Source organism: Nematolebias whitei, chromosome 4 (genome assembly GCF_014905685.2).
Source record: "Nematolebias whitei isolate Nwh7 chromosome 4, NemWhi1, whole genome shotgun sequence".
In the NCBI taxonomy this organism is placed as follows: domain Eukaryota; kingdom Metazoa; phylum Chordata; class Actinopteri; order Cyprinodontiformes; family Rivulidae; genus Nematolebias; species Nematolebias whitei.
Genome location: NC_056501.1, coordinates 17,845,879 through 17,863,911, shown reverse-complemented (window position 1 = coordinate 17,863,911; position 18,033 = coordinate 17,845,879). Strand labels below are relative to the sequence as shown.

The 18,033-nt window shown below is 40.0% G+C and overlaps 1 protein-coding gene across 2 annotated transcripts in view; it reads right to left on the bottom strand.

Moving 5' to 3' along the window:
- Positions 1-301: 301 nt before the first annotated feature.
- The window catches only part of tsc22d3 (TSC22 domain family, member 3), a 62,255-nt gene continuing 44,523 nt past the window's right edge, over positions 302-18,033 (bottom strand). The window contains exons 1-3 of one of the 2 annotated variants that reach the window (XM_037675257.1): positions 2,729-3,043; positions 2,319-2,370; positions 302-1,878 (exon numbers count right to left, since the gene is read on the bottom strand). In XM_037675257.1, coding sequence (XP_037531185.1) covers positions 1,627-1,878; positions 2,319-2,370; positions 2,729-2,853 — 429 coding nt within the window. In that variant the 5' untranslated portion in view covers positions 2,854-3,043 and the 3' untranslated portion in view covers positions 302-1,626. Of the gene's footprint in view, positions 1,879-2,318; positions 2,371-2,728; positions 3,044-18,033 lie in introns of those variants that run through there. The other variant, XM_037675256.1, reaches the window with a different exon arrangement.

Sequence of the window (18,033 nt, the reverse complement as noted above, 5' to 3'; positions counted from 1 at the left end):
ATTTAAATCGCACAGAATTGATCAGAACGTTCAAACTTGAAAGGCAACTATTCAAAATTAAAAGTTTAGAAGTTTTCCACTTCTTCAATGAGATTTAAAATCATGAAACATCCCCTAAAGCAACAGTAAGTAAAACACGTCTGATGTAAAGCACTGCTTTGTAACATTAAGCCACTAAAAGATGTAATAAAAAAACTCCATATGTGGAAGTTTATAAGCCTAATGTGGATTAACGCTGGATGAATGTCACATGTCAATATATTATCGTGACATCACAGCAATAAATGAACAAAAGTCAAAGTAATGTGCCATGTAAACAAGGTTTATTGCAAATGTGCAGTTGTATCCAAAAACACCATAGTGTACAACAATTTGGAGGATACTTTACAGCAACAACACCGATATCGTTACAAAACAACGTTTAGCACTAGCTACAAGCAAGATTTCTCCCTGTGCAGTTTTGCACATGGTCCTGGTTCACTCAGCGACTGCTGTTGTGTAAGAAAAGGAAAAAAAAAAAATGTGTGGGAGCTAAAAATACAAAGCATCACCAACCACAGTCATTGTAGAAATGTGATCCTACTTACAGGCACTGTCGTCATGCCATCGTTTTTCAAGTGTCCGTCTGATCAGAGAAAGGGAAAAAGATCAGATCGTGGATGACACTGCTAAAACTCAAAGTGCACCTGCAGCTTGAAATGCAGGCGTCTACCTCGAGATGTTTCAACTCTATGATACTGTAGGTTTTCTGAGTCAGGTGAGCAGCATGGTCCTGCAGGTTACAAAAGCACTTTATCCAAAAGCCCACTGCTCCTACTGTACAAACCATTTGTTCAGGATTATACACAAAAACAGAATTGGCGTCCCCCATACGCAGCAAGCCCCCCCTCAACGGCAAACAAGACTACACTTTAGTGAATCGTTACAGTAGAATCGGTCCACTGCAGCTTAATTACTCCGACTGCATCGACGTCTGCCTCCGTTGCTCATCCTGTTCATTTCTCTTGTTAGACTTCAAAACACAGTGACAGTGTAGGTACAGGAAAAGTTTGAGTCAGAAATGTGTGGCTCAGTCCTTGAAACTTGTGTTTTGAGATGGAACATGTGAGGGGGGGGGGGGGCTGTTCTCATTGAGACTCGGGAGTACCGACTCAGAAGGATCTCCTCTGGATCGCGAGGGAGAAAAAATCCTCCGTTTCCAGGTCTGCAGGGCGAGCCCAATCAACACCTCCTCACCCCCCACCTTTATAGGATGGAGGGTGTTTGTTGGAAGTGTTTTTCTTGTCCAGGGTGGGGGAAACCCCACTTCCTGTCTGAAAGCAAGCAGTCATCTGGGTCTAACCTGTCATCTCTATTCTTAACACCTGTTCCTACGAGGAGAGACTATGACAAAGAGCTATCACATGATGGGCCTGATGTGGCACCAGTCAGAGTGTCTCTAGTTCTGGTTTGTGCTGATCAGCGACAACAGTTCATTTGTGTCCCATCGATCGTTTACAGCCCCGACGCTTCTCCTTCATTGTCGAAGGGGGTCCCGGTGGCGGAGATTCAATAACGCATACGTTCAAAATCGAGGTCCATTACTGGAGAGAGACCGTGGCTCTGCCCGCCCCAAGGCAGAGCCACTTATACAGCAGATCCAGTGTTGTGGTTACAGGTCTGCTGCTGCTCTGAGATATTTTGATTGTCCAGAGGTGACAGCACATCTGTCGGGATGCGGGACTGGAACTTCTCCATCTGCTCTGGACTGGCCAGATTCTTGAGCAGGTAGTTCTCCCTCTCGAGCTGGTTGTTCTTCTCTGCCAGTTCTTTGATCTGCTCTTTGAGGATCTCCACCTCCTCACGCACCGCATACATCAGGTGGTTCTTGACAAGATCCTGTTGAGAACAAGGGAAAGATTGATCGAGTTTAAAATGAGCACACAACATCCTCACTATTTATGCACAGTCTTACAACACAGTTACAATAGCTAGATTCATAATGTTGCAGTAATTATTGTTCTAGTCTCTTGCAGTTGCTTTCCACTTGTGTGTGAATAAAACATGCAGCAATCTGTGCCACTCTTTCCAGCTGGGATTTCCCCACTGTGTTCATTCGTTTGGAAATAATTTGTTTTGGAAGTTGCACGGTTTTAGCGCAAACTCCAGTCAATAAGTTTGGTGCTTGAGACAAAATACAGTTCCAATATAAATATCAATGAGCTGCTGCATGGTATGGTCAAGCGCAGATTAAAACATAAATCTAAAGCTAAATCAGTACACTGGGATGCACGAGTCTTATTCTGTGCAGCTTTCCAGGTGTTTTTGTCTCAACTTACCATTGCTTGTTCAATCTTGTTGTCAATGGCCACCACGCTAGCACCAGAGGCACTGCAAAAAAAAAAAAAGAAGGGAAAAAGTCGTAAATTAACAGGTCATAACCACAACTGGCAACCCTGGTGCTTTTTAAACCAGCTGCCCTCAGTGAAACAGAAATATAGTAATCTATCAACTAAATGTAGTTAGTGTGTGAAACTGGGTTTATTTTGATTGTAGTGTATTTAAGAATGTATAGTATTATTGTTGCAGAAAAGCAGCGCAGGTTGCGTCCAAAGTCCAAATAAACACCAGCTGCAGGGAGCCGAGCAGTTAGCACGATTAGCATAGAGACGCGCGAGGCAACGGAACTTGAAACGCTGTAAACAGTCAGGACCGCCATTATTACCGATTGAGTGCAACGTCAAATTACCTGTTGTCAAGTTTGACCGACACCACGTCTCCTCCGAGCAGCGAGGAGAAGAACGAGATGGAGAAGTTGTGCAGCTGGTAGACGGCTACCTCCATCCGTGTTTTAGCGAACATCTCCGTGCTCATGTTGAGTACCACACTCGTTCGGATTATATTTCTCGCCACCTTTGCGACTGATTGGTCACCGAAGTGAAGGTCCAGGTTGAGTTTGTTCCTACTTGTAGTAGTAGCGATGCACTGACTTCGTTTCTTGTCACGCCTGAGCGCAGTGCTGTGTCAATTAGAGCTAAGCTTCGCCGAGTTTATCAAGCGACTGTCTGATGCTATTTTCTGCAACCCGGCTGTATTTGTAAGACTGGCTGCTGACGTCACATGAGCGCGCATGTCATTAGTCAAACAATCGGGCAAGGGGCGGAGTTAAGAGAGAGAACTCCGGGTGCCTTCCAGTGCTCTTAGTAAAAAAAAAGCTATTAATGAACAACGGTTTCAGATAGAGAAACATACACCCCTTCCTCAACTTTTACACAGCAAAGTACGCTGTGTCCCGAACTGTCAATCACGTGACTAATTCATGACGCTGTCTGCATTCAAATATGTTTAAGTATTTTACTTTAATGGATGCTCAAAGCTCAATATGTAAACAAACTTGACAATGTTGTAAACGTTTGTGATCTATGACTATCATAGCTCACAGAAGTATGAACTGCACATAAACTTTGGCTACTTTGTTTACATTTAGCAATAAATTCTGCTTCGTCGGTCATTTTTTTTATGGAGCACGTGTTGCAGTTTAATCGGACAATGCAGTACAACATCAGCAAATCACGCTTTAAAACGCCATCACAACGGCCACATAATGCAGCACACTTGAGGTTTCATGATCTTATTGACAAACAAAAACCTTGCTTCGAATTCAACTTTTTTTTTACGGAGCACTTGAACGCAGCATGGATCTGTAACAAAACGAAATGAACTTGGGTCATCAAGTGTAAACAAGACGCTCCTGTTAGAGAGGGGGGAACTCGATGTGATAACGTGCACCGTTAGTTTTAGCCGCGTTTGTTTTTCAAGAGAATCATCTAATTCATCAAGAGAAATTAAAAAAAAGTTTTATTAAACTGACATTTACCATCTTAATATATATTGTTGGCCTACAAAGTGCAGACTTGGGCTCCACTTCACAGACAAAAACATTCTGTCCCTGTGACCTAATTGTTTATCAGTGTGCAGCACGTGCAAACACAATGCATATGTGTACTTTTCCATCCTATAGTTGGGTAAACATCCTTTCATCTGATGTCTGAACTCTACTGCACTCTAGTGGTGGAAATGGAGACTACAGTGTATTTGGAAACTAAAGTTGTTCCTATGGTTCATGGGATTTTCCATTAACCTTTTCCTCAAACTCCAACTTGTTTTGCCCACCTTGAAGTCATGTCCACATTTTTTCAACCATGTAATGTTTATGCACCAGCCCTTTCAGATTTATTTTATTTCTAACAGTTCTTCTGGTGCTGTGTCCAGGGTGCACATCTCTCACACCATGACCGGTGGAGATAAGCACCAGCTCCCCTGTGACCCAAAAAGGAAGGAGTGGGTAAATAAAAAGGATAGATGGATGAATGAATGTATATGTGCTTGACCCACACTCCCATAATTACACAAATGATCAATGTCCACTCCCTGAACTGCATCGGTTCTGCACGTTCTGGTCTGACCTCCTGCACTTCAGGTAGTTTTATGAACTTGTGATGCAACTGTACTGAGTCTCCTGCGAAGTGGAACAAACCAACAGTGGCTAATGTGATGCTGATAAAGCACTTCTAACGTCAATATTTATTTTTCCTGCTAACCGACTATCATCTCCTCAAGGAATTGGCGTCTAAACACCTTCGATGTTATTGCTCAACACTTTTCAGCTGTCACTTTCTGTTCTCTTTCATTGGCGTAATTTACTGATTAGTTGCAACAATAAAGCAGTTCCTAAAACAAAGTAAAGAAAATGGCTTTGGACAAGACACTTCCTTGTAACACATCAGATGGTAGAACATGACTGCTATGGAAAAGTTTCTTCTGAATGGATGTTACATACAACTCCGAGCGCCTCTGAAGTATTCAGTGAAACTCTGCCAGTTCAATTTTAAATAGTTAATTAAAATAAATCTATGGGGGGGCAAGTAAAGCTGTTTTGTTTGTGCCTTATTGATGCATGCTGTATTGCTCTCAAAGCAAATTTTCTTTAAGAGGACTTCATCTTCTTCTTTCGGCTTTTTCCTCTTCATGGGTCACCACAGTGAGTCATCCTCCATCTCAGTCTGTCATCCTCTGTCCTCACTTCAACTACTGTACCACCATGTCCTCTCTAACTGCATCCATACATTTCTTCTTTGTCTTTTCCCTGGCAGCTGCATTTCTAACATCCTTCTACCAATATACCCACTGTCCCTCCTCTGGACATGTCCAAACCATCTCAGTCTGGCCTCTTTAACTTTATCTCCCAGTTGTTCAACATGTGTTTTAGGAGGACTAATGACTCCAACATCTGAAAAATTGTGGAAAACAGTGGTGTTCTTTCCAGTATCTGTGTGTTCTTTTGTCTGTACCATTAGCAAAATGTTTCATGAACCAGTAGACAGATTTTAAAACTTGTAGAAAGTATATCTGCAACTAATTAACTTTTGAAGTCACCTTACTTTATGTTGGCCATCACGCTTAATCCGTGTTAGACAACATAAAAACGATGCTAACTCGGTCAGTTTTATGGATAATGAGGTAAAACCTGCTGTGGCAGACGCTAAACGACATCCACAAAGCATATTCAAAGTGCTAACAGATCATGCAATATTGCAAGAGGTTATTGTGTAACATCCTTTACAAGTTTTAACAAAAACAGTTACAATTCTGTCATCTCTCATCATGAGATGATCGTATGTTAAAACTCGGGCATGAAAGTTTTCCTCCAATGAATGCCATGATTCTAATTTCTGTATAAAACAAACAATACCAGTTAAAATTATAATCTATGATAGCCCCTAACATTGTCGTTTCCTAATAATGACTGCACTGACCGAGTATTTGGGCCCACTGTGCTTGTCGTTTTAGATTTTGTGATGTGATGGTGTAACTGCCAGGGCTAATGTCAAACCCTGTTATAGTACCGGGGTGGTAGGTGAGCTAGCATAGCCTGCTGAGACATTTCCCCTCCTGGGGATGGAAGTCACTCTGAATGCCTTAAGCCAAGCTGAGACACAGACACCTCAGACACCAGGGAACATGCAGTACCTTATCTGTGCACATGCAAAATGCAGAAATAATAAGCAAAATGACAATTGCATAAACAAACCTTCCTGTTTTTCTTATTTTACTTGCATGAAAGGTATTTATTCCTATACTCAACTTAATTTAGTTTCACAGCCACCAGTTTCTTAACATTTTATGCCACTTGTATGTTGACTTGTCCGTTAAACTGGCTCATTTTTTTAGGAAGCTCTGGGTGCCTGTCCATGCTTGAAATGTGCCAGATTCAGTGAGTCACTCTGCAACCAAGCGATGGGCTACAATTTCCATCAGATGTCCTTTGCACAAGAGCCAGACTTGTTATATAATGTTGTTTGTTTGCAGTAACCACTTCTGTTTAATTTGCTATAAGCAGCATTTTGGGAGGTTTCATACACAAATGTCATTTATACAGGGATTATTCGTTCAACCTGTTAGTCTAAAAAACAACTGCATGCATTCAAGCTCAGCTTACTGTAAATAAAAGCTTTTTTTCCCCTCTACTTCATCAGAATTTGCGATGCATTGCCAGTGGAAGTGTGGCCTGACTTCTCTGCCATAGGCTGCAGCCAGAGGCTATCTGAAAGGAAGTGGTTCGTGTGGGCAACAAGGTTGAATACTAAACAATCTCCACCAGCACACCCAGAAGCAGTCATTATCATATCTCCTGCAGTGTCCGGGGCAACTAATAACAAGAAGGCTCATGGCCTTTCTCATCAGACGTTTCATCAAACTTAATAGGCTATTCATTTCTGTCTGATGACTGCATGCAATATTCCTTTTGCTGTATTGTGGAAACGTTGCTGTACATGTTAAGAATTCTGGCAGGACTGTGCTTTTTATTGTCATTGCTGCATGCATAACAACCAAAGTCAAAGTTTCTTTATTTGTCATGCGCACCACATATGGTGGAATGGAATTGTGTAGACAAGGTCCCAGTTACATCCAACAAAAGTATAAAATGTAAAACAAAAACAGTAGTAAGATCTAAGATATGAACTAAGAAAAATGTTAGCATAAATACACTAAACACTAGTAGTACAAAAACAATACGCCGAACAGCAGCACGAACATGAGTCTGTGTGAGCAGATGAGTACGAATGAACACAGCATTGTGAAATAAATCAGCAACATGATGTGATTTTTTTTTTCCACAGTGTATCCTGGTTAGAGATTCATGAGTCTAACATCCTCAGGGTAGAAGTTGTTCCTTAGTTTAGTGGTTCTACACTTTAATGCACCTTAACCTCCTGCCTGAGGAGAGTGGGACAAAAAGTGTGCGTGCTGGGTGAGTGGGGTCCTTCATGATGCAGGTGGCCCTCTTCCTGCATCTAGAGGTGTAGATGTCTGTGATGGTGGGGAGGCTGACTCCAACAAACTTCTGTGCATCCTTCACCACTCTCTGCAGAGCTTTTCTCTCTACTCTCTACTTTACTTCTCTCTACTCTCTCTTCTCAACTGTGTGCACGTCAGTTTCCTCAATTTATCATGAGCCAATAGAGGATTGACTATCAGTTGTTCTGGCAACAAATCACTTACAGTCCAGCTGATGTAGAGAACAGGCTGCAGCTCAGTATTTTTAGCTTTTTTGCTCTCTTCTTATGCCCATCTCTCTCTCTCTCCTTCAAGCTCTGGGTCCCACTCATTTCAGAGTAGGGTCAGCCACATGGAGTCTTCTCCATTTTCCTCTGTTTCATGTATTGTCTGTTGTGTGATGGAGTACCTTCATATCCCGCTGGATCATATCCATCCACAACTTCTTCTGCAAACACTTCTGCATTTAATAGCCTTTTTACCTTGTTGTCATCTTCCATTTGCTGCATATACCCATACCATCTCATTCTTGATTCCTATCTATGATGCATGCCACACCAAGCATTTTTCTGATATTGTCATTCTCCGTCTATCCTTGTGGGATACTCCAAGAATCCCACGTAGCATCTGCATTTCTGTTCTTTCCAGGAGTTCCTCTTCCTTTCTCTTTAATATTCATACATAAGCTCCACAAAACAATAACTTGCTCTTTTTATGCCCAAGTTCATTTTTATTACTTAGTGAATCTAATTCTTTTCATTTAAATCAACCCAGTCTAGTTTTTTTAAATATATAAAAAAATCTGTGTTTAAAATTCATCACTCAACAGCTGACAGCCTTCCTCGCTCCTTTTAATCTGATATGTCTTTGAAGCGCACATCTGTGTCCCTGACACGTCACCACAAAGACAAATGTTCTCTCTATCCTCAGCTCGCCTTTCACTTACCGGCGATCTGGCCTCTTGAAGAGACTCGGGGAGTAAGGGGGTGAGTAGCTCACAACTCTCTCAGGGAAGCTGAAAGGAAAGTGCTGATGGTAGTAGCAGAATCTCTGAGACGGTTCGGCCACATGGAGAGCTGGCACTGTCCTGGGAGAGGCCGGCTGTATTCCTCCAGAAAAGGCCCCTCCAGTGGGACGTGTCTGAGACTGTCCCATTTCTATGTCTCAAGTGAAGCTGCTGTTCCAGAACCCCAGTTGCTGTTCCCAACAAATGTGTTCTCGGTGCACAAAGAGACAATTCAGCCCCAGCCATGAGTACCATGCTCAGACTAACACTTGAGTGATGTCACTCTAGTCCAGAGAAAAATAGAATCACAGTGGAAAGGATAGTTGAAATTGTATCATGTTTTACGTCTTTACAGTAATAGAGGATTCATTTCAGACAGGCAGTGAAATATTATTTTTAAACTGCACAAGCAGAAAAAAGTTTCTATTCCAAGTTTGTGTGTGTGTGTTGTGTCTGTTATCTTATGAACCAATGAAAATAAATTAATGGAAATTTCTGAGATATCAGTAGATATGCATGTATATCTGATAAACTTGTGGAGCCAAACCAATGCAAGGTGCTACAGTTATCTGACTGTAAATATGCAAACAATATCTATAACTTGGTCAGTTTGACAGATATTGTCTTAAATCTTGGTGTGCTTATAGCTGGGCATTTCCGTACTTGCCACTGTACTGCCGTATAAGTTGCATCAGTCCAAGTACGTCTAATAAAGTGGGGAAAAAAAACATACATACGTCACTTTGTCATTTAAGTCACATCTATTATGCGTCACCGCTAACCACCTGGAAACGTGGGCCGGTGTTGTGCCAAAAATCGATTGGCTGCCAAATGGCGGCCGCGGGAGCGTGCACGGGAGGACTTTAACAAGAATTTAACAAGATTAACACTTAAAAATAATTATTTGTGTGCTCAAAATTATAGCAAAGGTGTGTCTCACTTGAAGTTTTCCTTAAAAAATGCACTTTGACGGTCAAATCAGCTGCATTTCACCTGGGTGGTGCGGCGAAATGCAGTTGATTTGACATTTGTCTCCAGGAGTTCCAGAGCCAGAAGAAGGTGGCTTTTCATGGCATTAATATCCACTTTCACCTATTAATGAGACTTGGTTTGCTATATTACTAGATCACCCATAGTGCCTGAAAATGGTAGCCATTTGCTGGCCTTCTGGATGGAAGGTGAAATGTTTCACAAAAACAAAGAAACTGTCCAGATGACCTGACTGAAACATGTTGGATTGTATACCTGGATTATTGAGCATGGACTTTGTTGGTAGTGTTCAGTATTTTCCATGTCAGAATGAATGAAATTGTCAGATCTCAGCCAAAAATTGGGTTATAAATATGTGGAAAAAAGCAAAAACATAATAAACATAAATAAGTCACATCGCTGTATAAGTCACAGGGCATGCTAATTTATGCAAAAACTGACTTATACAGCAAAAAATGTGGTATTCATAACACAAACTCTAAGTGCTACTCATTGTTCAAGAGTATGCATAAAACTTTAGCACTGACTAAAGGAGTCACTCTGTCTGTTCTCAAAATAGTTATGAGCGTTAGATGCATTTTGATAATAAATCTTTCTAAAATACCCTTTAAGTTTACTTCTAAAAGTCTTTTTTTTTTTTGTTCAGTTAGATAAGATGCCCAACACAAGAAATCAACATTAACTAACTTAAAAATGTGTACGACACAGTCAAATATACAGATATTAGGCTGACATTTGATGCGGTAGTAGCTGAGAGTCACACCGCATACTCTGAGTGTGATATCTTGCATTGTTGCAGGAGATTGTGTGTAACGTTATCTTCAAGGCTTGACCAAAGTGGCTACAACTTTGTAGTTTCTCAACATTAGATGATCTTAGTCTGAAACTCTGGCGTGAACGGGCGAAATGCACTCCTTCAAGGAATGTCTGGTCTTTAATTGTATCAGTGGTTATAAATAGGTCATTGAAATCTGAAGCCGATAAATTGGCACATTTGCTTCATATGTAGCATTTCCTTCTATGTGTGGGGTGTTAAATGCTCTTGTTAAATTCTGGGTTTGTCACCTGCATTAATCCTCCTTTGTCAGCAGGGATCTACTGGTTTGGAGAGCTAATGCTGCTGAAAAAGGTCTAACAGCCTCAGTAAGCCGCTCCTGACGTGACAAATCGCACGCCTCGTTCCAGTTTGACAGTTCTGCATAAACATCTCGTGTCTCTCTCTCAGTTTAATCCTGTCTGCTGACAGGTGGAATGTTATGACATTTGACATCAGATCCAGACGGTCATGCATCTGCTTCTGCATTCTGTAAGCAGCTTCACACATGCCCGTCTGAGCCTTACAGGACACTAGATAGGAACTAGATTAATAGTTTTATGAAATCACTTGGGCTAAGAGCTTTAATGCCATGCCTCGATGTCAACACGGTGTTTTTTATTCTCCTTGTGGCGGTGGAATTTCAAGGTCACTGAGTTCAGTCTTGAGCAATCGTTAATCTAAAACATTATTCAGTTTTTGGCTAGGAAGAGCATGCTTCCATATGGGTCTGTGCAAGTCAGCAGAAAAACGAGATGGCTTTAGAGTCACCTCTTATGAAGATGGCTCTTTTGCTTTTTTGTTGTTCTTTCTTTGTTTTACAGAATGAAACAAAATGCAAAATATAACTTTATGTTTTAATGCAAAAATAACATTGACAATTTTTTTTTTTTTGCCAGACCAACTGATGAACATAGCGTGCCTTTTGTCGTTTAGTCTTTGCTCTAATTGCATGTATTTAGACTGTCCCAAGCATGATCGATGACGCCTGTGCTAACACTGGCAGACACACACAGGTAAACATTAAAGAGGCTGAAGGACAGACAATTTTAGTGAATCCTGCAGTGTTAAGTAACATATTGGCCTTTATCTATGTGCAAAAAGCCAGGATAAGGGAAAAAGAAGAGGAATAGGGAACTTTTATTTTTTATTTTTGCTGTTATGGTTGCTGTTGTTAGCAGATATAGTAGATCTATAGCAATATACACGTAGAATGCGTCTGAAAAACAGACATTTTCTGGGTTTATATTCTTCTCGTTCACACACAAACAATTTTTGTTTTGTTTTGTTTTTGGTGTGAGAAAAACAGACTTAAAATGCTTTCTAAACTGGAACTAGTAAAAACTCTATCCTTGGTGTGGTCTGGGTACACATAAACGTTTCAAAAGCGTTGACGTATCAGTCTGCATCAATCCCCTTCTAGAAACCAAAGAAACAACGGAGCTGTTTTTACTGTTTTGTCTAAATCTGTCTCATCCTGATCTTGTCACCATAATTTTATTTTTTTGTTGTTGTGATGACAAGAACAATAACTGGGAGGAAATGGTACATAATATCAAAAAAAAAAAGTTTGGTGAAATCTTTGGCTAATCTAGAAGCGTGTTCTGTTGCTGTGTTTTGATATGTTGCTAGTGTGAATTATTGTCAGTTAGGACTGTATGGCTGTTACAGTGTTTTTATTATAGTTATGTAAACAAACCGTTTTTTATTTTCCTTAACAAAAATATCAGATTAAAAAAAAATATGGACTGTACTTGGGGCTTTAAACTGTAGTAAACTTATAATTATGTCTGCTGTTATTACTCATAATGACAATTATTCTAAGAACGACTGTAAACCATTCGATTTTTTTTTCTGATCAAGTGAATATATGCAGAAAAGGCCAGAATGTAGGAAAAGAAGAGAAATTGAAAGATAATTGTCATTTTAATAAAAAAAAGTGGCTTTGACTTGATGTCTTGTTTGATTAGACCCGTGGTTCTCGTTTAGGGTATTACATAACATAATTACATAACATTCATAAGCAAATTGCATTGCCCTGAAATAAATGGCATTGTTCTAGTTCACAGCTCACAAGATTCCCTTTTGTGAGAACATGTGCACACATGAGCGTGCACACATACACACAGCTCCATGTTTAAAATCGGAGCAGTTCAGGTGCAGTTAAGCAATCTGTAATTGCTCCACGGAGGTTTTAGCAAATGTTAAAGGTTGTAACTCAGTTGGGTGCACAGTTAAATAGTATGAAACTTCGTCATTAGCTGTGTGTAAACCTTTTAACTCATCACGGATCACCGTTTCACACTAAGCTTTCTAAGAGCGCTGCTTGAACGTTCCTCAATTTGTCTGCGATGAAAGATAAACACATAAACACAACCAAACTGAGTTTCATATTCAAGCTTTATGAATTAAGTCTAAAATGATTAAGTTACCCTCGTCTGTGATGTAAGCACGATCGGTGCTTTGGGTTTTAAACTCTCAGTTAAACGTCCTCATTTTATTACAATCTGGAAACCATGAAAATCTGTGCCAAATTTTTTATTGCAAAATTAATAAGGAGCTTAAAATTATTTGAGAAACCACTATTCATCTAACTAACGTTGTAATACTTCTAACTAGCTTCTTATGACTTTAGCTAGTAGGCCTACTAAAGATCGTCTACTGATTGTAAGATCTTTGTAAGATAGCACTTTAGACTATGGTTACTTTTGGCTTTTTGTTTGACTTTTGTTATTTTTTACTTTTAGTTACTCTTTTTATTTTCTTTTAACTTTTAATCAGCTTTTTATTACTTTTACCCTCTAGCTAGCCTTTAATATTTTAGCTAGTCCTTAGCCACTTTTGTCTTACAGATTTTTAACTTTTAGCTAATGTTTTGCTACTAATAGTTTTTAGCTAACTTTTTGCCACTCTTAGGTTTAAACTAGTGTTTTGCTTCTTTTGACTTTTAGTTAATGTTTTGCTTCTTTAGCTGGCATTCTGTTTCTTTTAGCGTTAACAGTTTAGTTTAAGACACCAACGTTCATGCTCCAGGTATAAATCCAACAATGTTCAGTCAGGTCATCTGGATGGTTTCTTTTTTGCTGAGACGTTTTGTCCTTCATTCAAAGGACTTCTTCAGGCTGAGGAGCCACAAACAAACTGAAGTCCCACAAGCACCACACGCCCATAGGGAAAAAAGCAGCGGGTGATAAGATGGTTTTTGTACCTGTAGTGCTGAGCATGAACTTTGGAGTTTTGAACCATTTTGGCATGGCTACCTTAGAGGAGTTGATGCGGAGAGGGCGGGCCCCAGAAACCATCTTATCACCACCAAACTGCCCCCCCCCCCCCCCCCAACTATAGGAGTGTGGTGCTTGTGGGACTTCAGTTTGTTTGTGGCTCCTTGGACTGAAGAAGTCCTTTGGATAAAGGATGAAATGTCTCAGAAAAAAAAAAAGAAACAGTCCAGATGACCTGAGTCACCTGACTGAACATTGTTGGAGTTTAGTTTAAGCTTCTTTAACAAAATACCGCAGTATTCACCCTTTATTTTCCTAACAGGCCTTCCTAAATTTATTTAATTTATTTTCTGAAATGCTTTTCCTTCCAGTTTATACATACTTTTTAATAATAATTTCTGTCACTTTATATCTTCCCACTTTTCCCCAGTTGTCCACCAGACTGAGCCTGCAGCTGCACGACCCAAGTGTCCAACAACTGGAACAACAATGTAGCTTGTGTTTTTGTTTTCCCCGTGTATTCGGCGAAGCATAGAGTTGGCTGTACACTTGTATGTGCAGAGCGCTTCTCATGCACGTCCAGCCTCGTCAGCACGATCTGGATTTAACTGGATGACAGGCACCCTGCTGGCTCCCACTGTCAGTGTCATCCAAACACTGAATTGTTCCCACAGACTCCAGCAGGCTCCTCCGCTGAGCGCTTAAGCTAATTATTTGTCACCTGCTAGATGACGGCGGAGCGGTGACCAAGTTCCCATGGAGAGTTTGGGGCAGGTCAACGGCGGTCATCGTGAAACAAACGTGCATTAAAGGTTTAACACAAATGAGCAGCAAGCACACATTAAACATTAAATATCTTTAGTCACTTAGCCGTTATTTTTTTAAGCTCGCCCAATGTGTGCAAGCCATCACCAGCAATAACCAGTTCTGTTTGGCTCTTACTCACAATGCCCTGAGGAAAGTTTCACGGAGCTGCTTTGCACCAATCTCTACAAACCGCACAAAGGCTGTTATTCACCTGCAACAAGACCGCAGGAATGAGTCCAATCACACAAAACACCGTGAGCTGTGACTCAAAGCTAACATGGAGTGCCACACAATTCATCCGCCCAATGTATGCAGATGAATTACGTATCTATTAACAAACAAAATGTGTTTTTGGTATTTGCGAGTGCAATAAATAAATTAAGTTTTAAATCTTTTGAAAGTTTATTTAGAGGAGTTTGAGCCATGAGAATCTCCAGCATCCAGTTTTACATCTATTTAGCATCTGTATAATAAATGCCTGATTGGTAGAGTGCAGAAATGATGGTTTAGAAATGTTTTCCTTTATCTTTACCAAAATAAATATCTATTTGATCAAGCTCCTTCATCCTGTTTTACTTAGCTTGCCCTGACAGATTGGTCTGCTAATTAATATGTTTGTTCCAAGCGTCTTTCAGTTTTCAATCAACCTTTATTTATACAGGTAAATCCCATTGAGCCTCGAGGACTCATTTACAAGAGAGACCTGATTTTAGCCCAATGCAAGTGACTAAAGTTGTTTAAAAGTTGCAGAAAATCATTTTGAGCTTTCTGGTGGATTTATGTCTGCACGCAATCCTCTCTAATAATCTAATAGGTGTGCAGACGTTGCTCTGAATGTCACGACTTGAGTGTCACCGGCACTCTGTCAGGTGTCACAGTTTATAATGATAGCTTTTATTAGTTATGTTCAGTTTGTTCCATCATGAAAAGCTGTCAAGTTAAAGAGACATTGCAAAGATTCATGATTGAAGAGAGACGCCCTGAAGCTCAGTGGTGAATGAGACGACAAAGAATTGAACAGTTGCATAAAGTTTACATATTAGATTTCAAGGATAATTGTTTTATTGCGATTAATGATAATTATGCTTAAAGGATGTGGGTACAGACTAAATTTGAGTCTGAAATATGAACCAAAATGCTGACGAGAACCTACTTTATGTTTATTCTTGTTTGTGCTTTGTCGGAGGATATTATTTGTGCTTCAACTTGAAGTAAAACACTAAAGCAAATCCTCAAACTATACTCACATGTGCTTACATTCACACCTGAGAAAAGCTTATTTTGCTTTTAGTCTGAGGAGAACCTGATATAACTCAGTGAGGCTAAGGAGTTGTGCTATGGGAACCCAATGCCTAATGGACAACTCGAATAACTCTCTTTTTCAAGCTACATTAGACCCATTGAACTCAACACATTAAAAAACAAATAAATAAAGCACGTACGGCGTGAATCACATCCACACACAGAGCAGAGCTGAGGCCTGAAAGAACACAATGTGAACAATATTTCCTCAGCTTGTACACATGGTGAGAGCCCCCCCACTGACAGAGGACAGCCTGAGACGCACGAGGACAGATCCAGATGTGCAGCAAATTCAAATGTCACCAAAGCATCTTGTAAATCTTTCATTCCGGTCAAATAGAGAGTTAAAATGAATCAGTGCTCAGCCTAAAATATGTTTTTTTGTTTGTTTGGTTTACTGCTTTATGACTTTTATTTATTTATTTGTCTATCCACATATCATTGGTAAATTTGCTTTATCTAGCTAGGCAGGAATTTTATGACATTTTGTGAGAAAAAAATAAGTTTTTTTCTGGCATGCTCAGTTGTGCTGGTGGACATCGCTGTATCTTTTGCTTCCAATTTCTAGCCTCTACTTTGCATTATTGTGCCACCATAATGCAAAGTGTTCAAACGCACATAATTATTGTTACTGAGTCCTGGTGCACGCTCAATAATCCAGGTAGATAAATCAAACAAGGTTGAGTCAGAATCCGTCCAGAGCATTTGCAAAGACCCCGCAAAACGAACCACCTGGGTTTCATGAAACTCAAATGCACTACACGAAGGAAGATGAAATCTTTGTGCAGCTTTCTTGAGCACTGTGAAATAGAAAACTCAGGAAATAAGGTGCATGGAGGATAAACTTTAAAGTTTTTATAGTTACCATCAAGTCTGTTCTAAAATAAGAACTCATGTCATTTTTAGCATTAGAATAGTCCCTCGCTACTTCATGCTTGGTTTATCACTGTCTCGCTCTATCACGGTTTTTCAAAATAAGATTGGACATGACACACAATTGGCTGATTGATGGATGAGCCGCACGATCGGCATGGAATTTTTATTTAAAATAAATTATTTAAAATTATTTAGCACCTGCTGCACCTATGTCTCTATTAAAAATAAACTGTCCAGATGACCTGACTGAGAATTGTTGGACTTGATACCTGGATGATTGAGCATGAACCTTGTTACCTGTGTGCAGCCCACAGCTGCAGGAGATGCTTCCGTTCTACACCGGAGAAGTGGGCGTGGCCAAAAGCGCTTGCAGATGGCAAAGTGCAGCAGGAGGCAGAGAGCTGAAATCATGACATGCTGTGCTCTTTTATAGCATTTACAGTTTAGAAACATTGTTTAGAACATTGCAAGAGTGTGGGAAGGGGTTATAATGTCACCATACATGTATAAATACTAAAATAAACTACTATTTACTACTACAACTACTACTTGGATTACTGTGTCCCTACTTCACGGTTTTTAATCTATCACAGGGGTGTGGTCCCTAACACCTGTGATAAATGAGGAAACACTGTAAATGTGTCCCTTTTCAGACAGTTTAAGTGACTCAGCTGTGGCAGCACCATCATGGCTACTGATTAACTTCGAGTCAATTAGTTGTCCTTTCTACTATTAGTCTACGTTCTTTGTTTGAGACGTGCACAGTTCACCTGTGTTCAGCGTACTGCATATCACTGAAGCCTACTGTAAAATTAGAGCACAGTTTCAGCATAAGACAGAGGTGAGGCTGACTTTCTTTAGAACAAGCAGCCAAGTCCACATAAAGAAACAAATGACGTCCGAGTCTTTGTTCCTGTGTTGTCTCAGATGCTGTGATTTGCCTCTTTTTAAAATCCCATTGTGAAACCTAATTGTTTCAACTGCTTTGAATGGAGTTTGTTTAGGCTTCAAAGCTGAGAAGTGATTAGGAAAAAAAAAATGGTTTCAGATGAACACTGTTGCAGCGTTTCCTTTTCAAGCTGAAAAGCGATGCTGGTTATTACAAGCTTCGCAGTCTGACGGCGCGTGAGCCTCACTTACAGCTGCAGGGGATGATAGAGCGAGAGACCCGGCTCAGATAAAACGATGAGGTGATGACACCTTAAATCCAAACACTCAAAAGGTGGAGCAGGAAAAGACAAAGACATGAAATGGAACATGACAAGCTTGTTGAGGCAGACAGCCACAAGGCGATATTTTATTTTTTGCTGCAGCAGCCGCAATGAGACTACACAATAAAGCCATGGCATAAAGAAATTCCAGTAAAATGCTTACACTGAGTTTTGTTTTCACTTTATGGTAAAATGTGAGTCACGGTGACGAATGTGGATAGTTTGTCTCCTGCAGCAGATTCTGATTCAGCATGTGTCTTTATGAAGAAGGTAATAAGAAGCTACTGGTGTGACAGTATGGGAACTTGAAACTAATGGTGGTTAAAATTGACATTTGTGTTTGAACACTAGTTGTTGTTTGCACTATTTTTTTTTATTTCATTTTATGTATCACCTTTTGCCAAAAGCTAGTTCGCAAAATATCTCATAAAGCAGTGGAAAGATATATATATATATATATATATATATATATATATATATATATATATA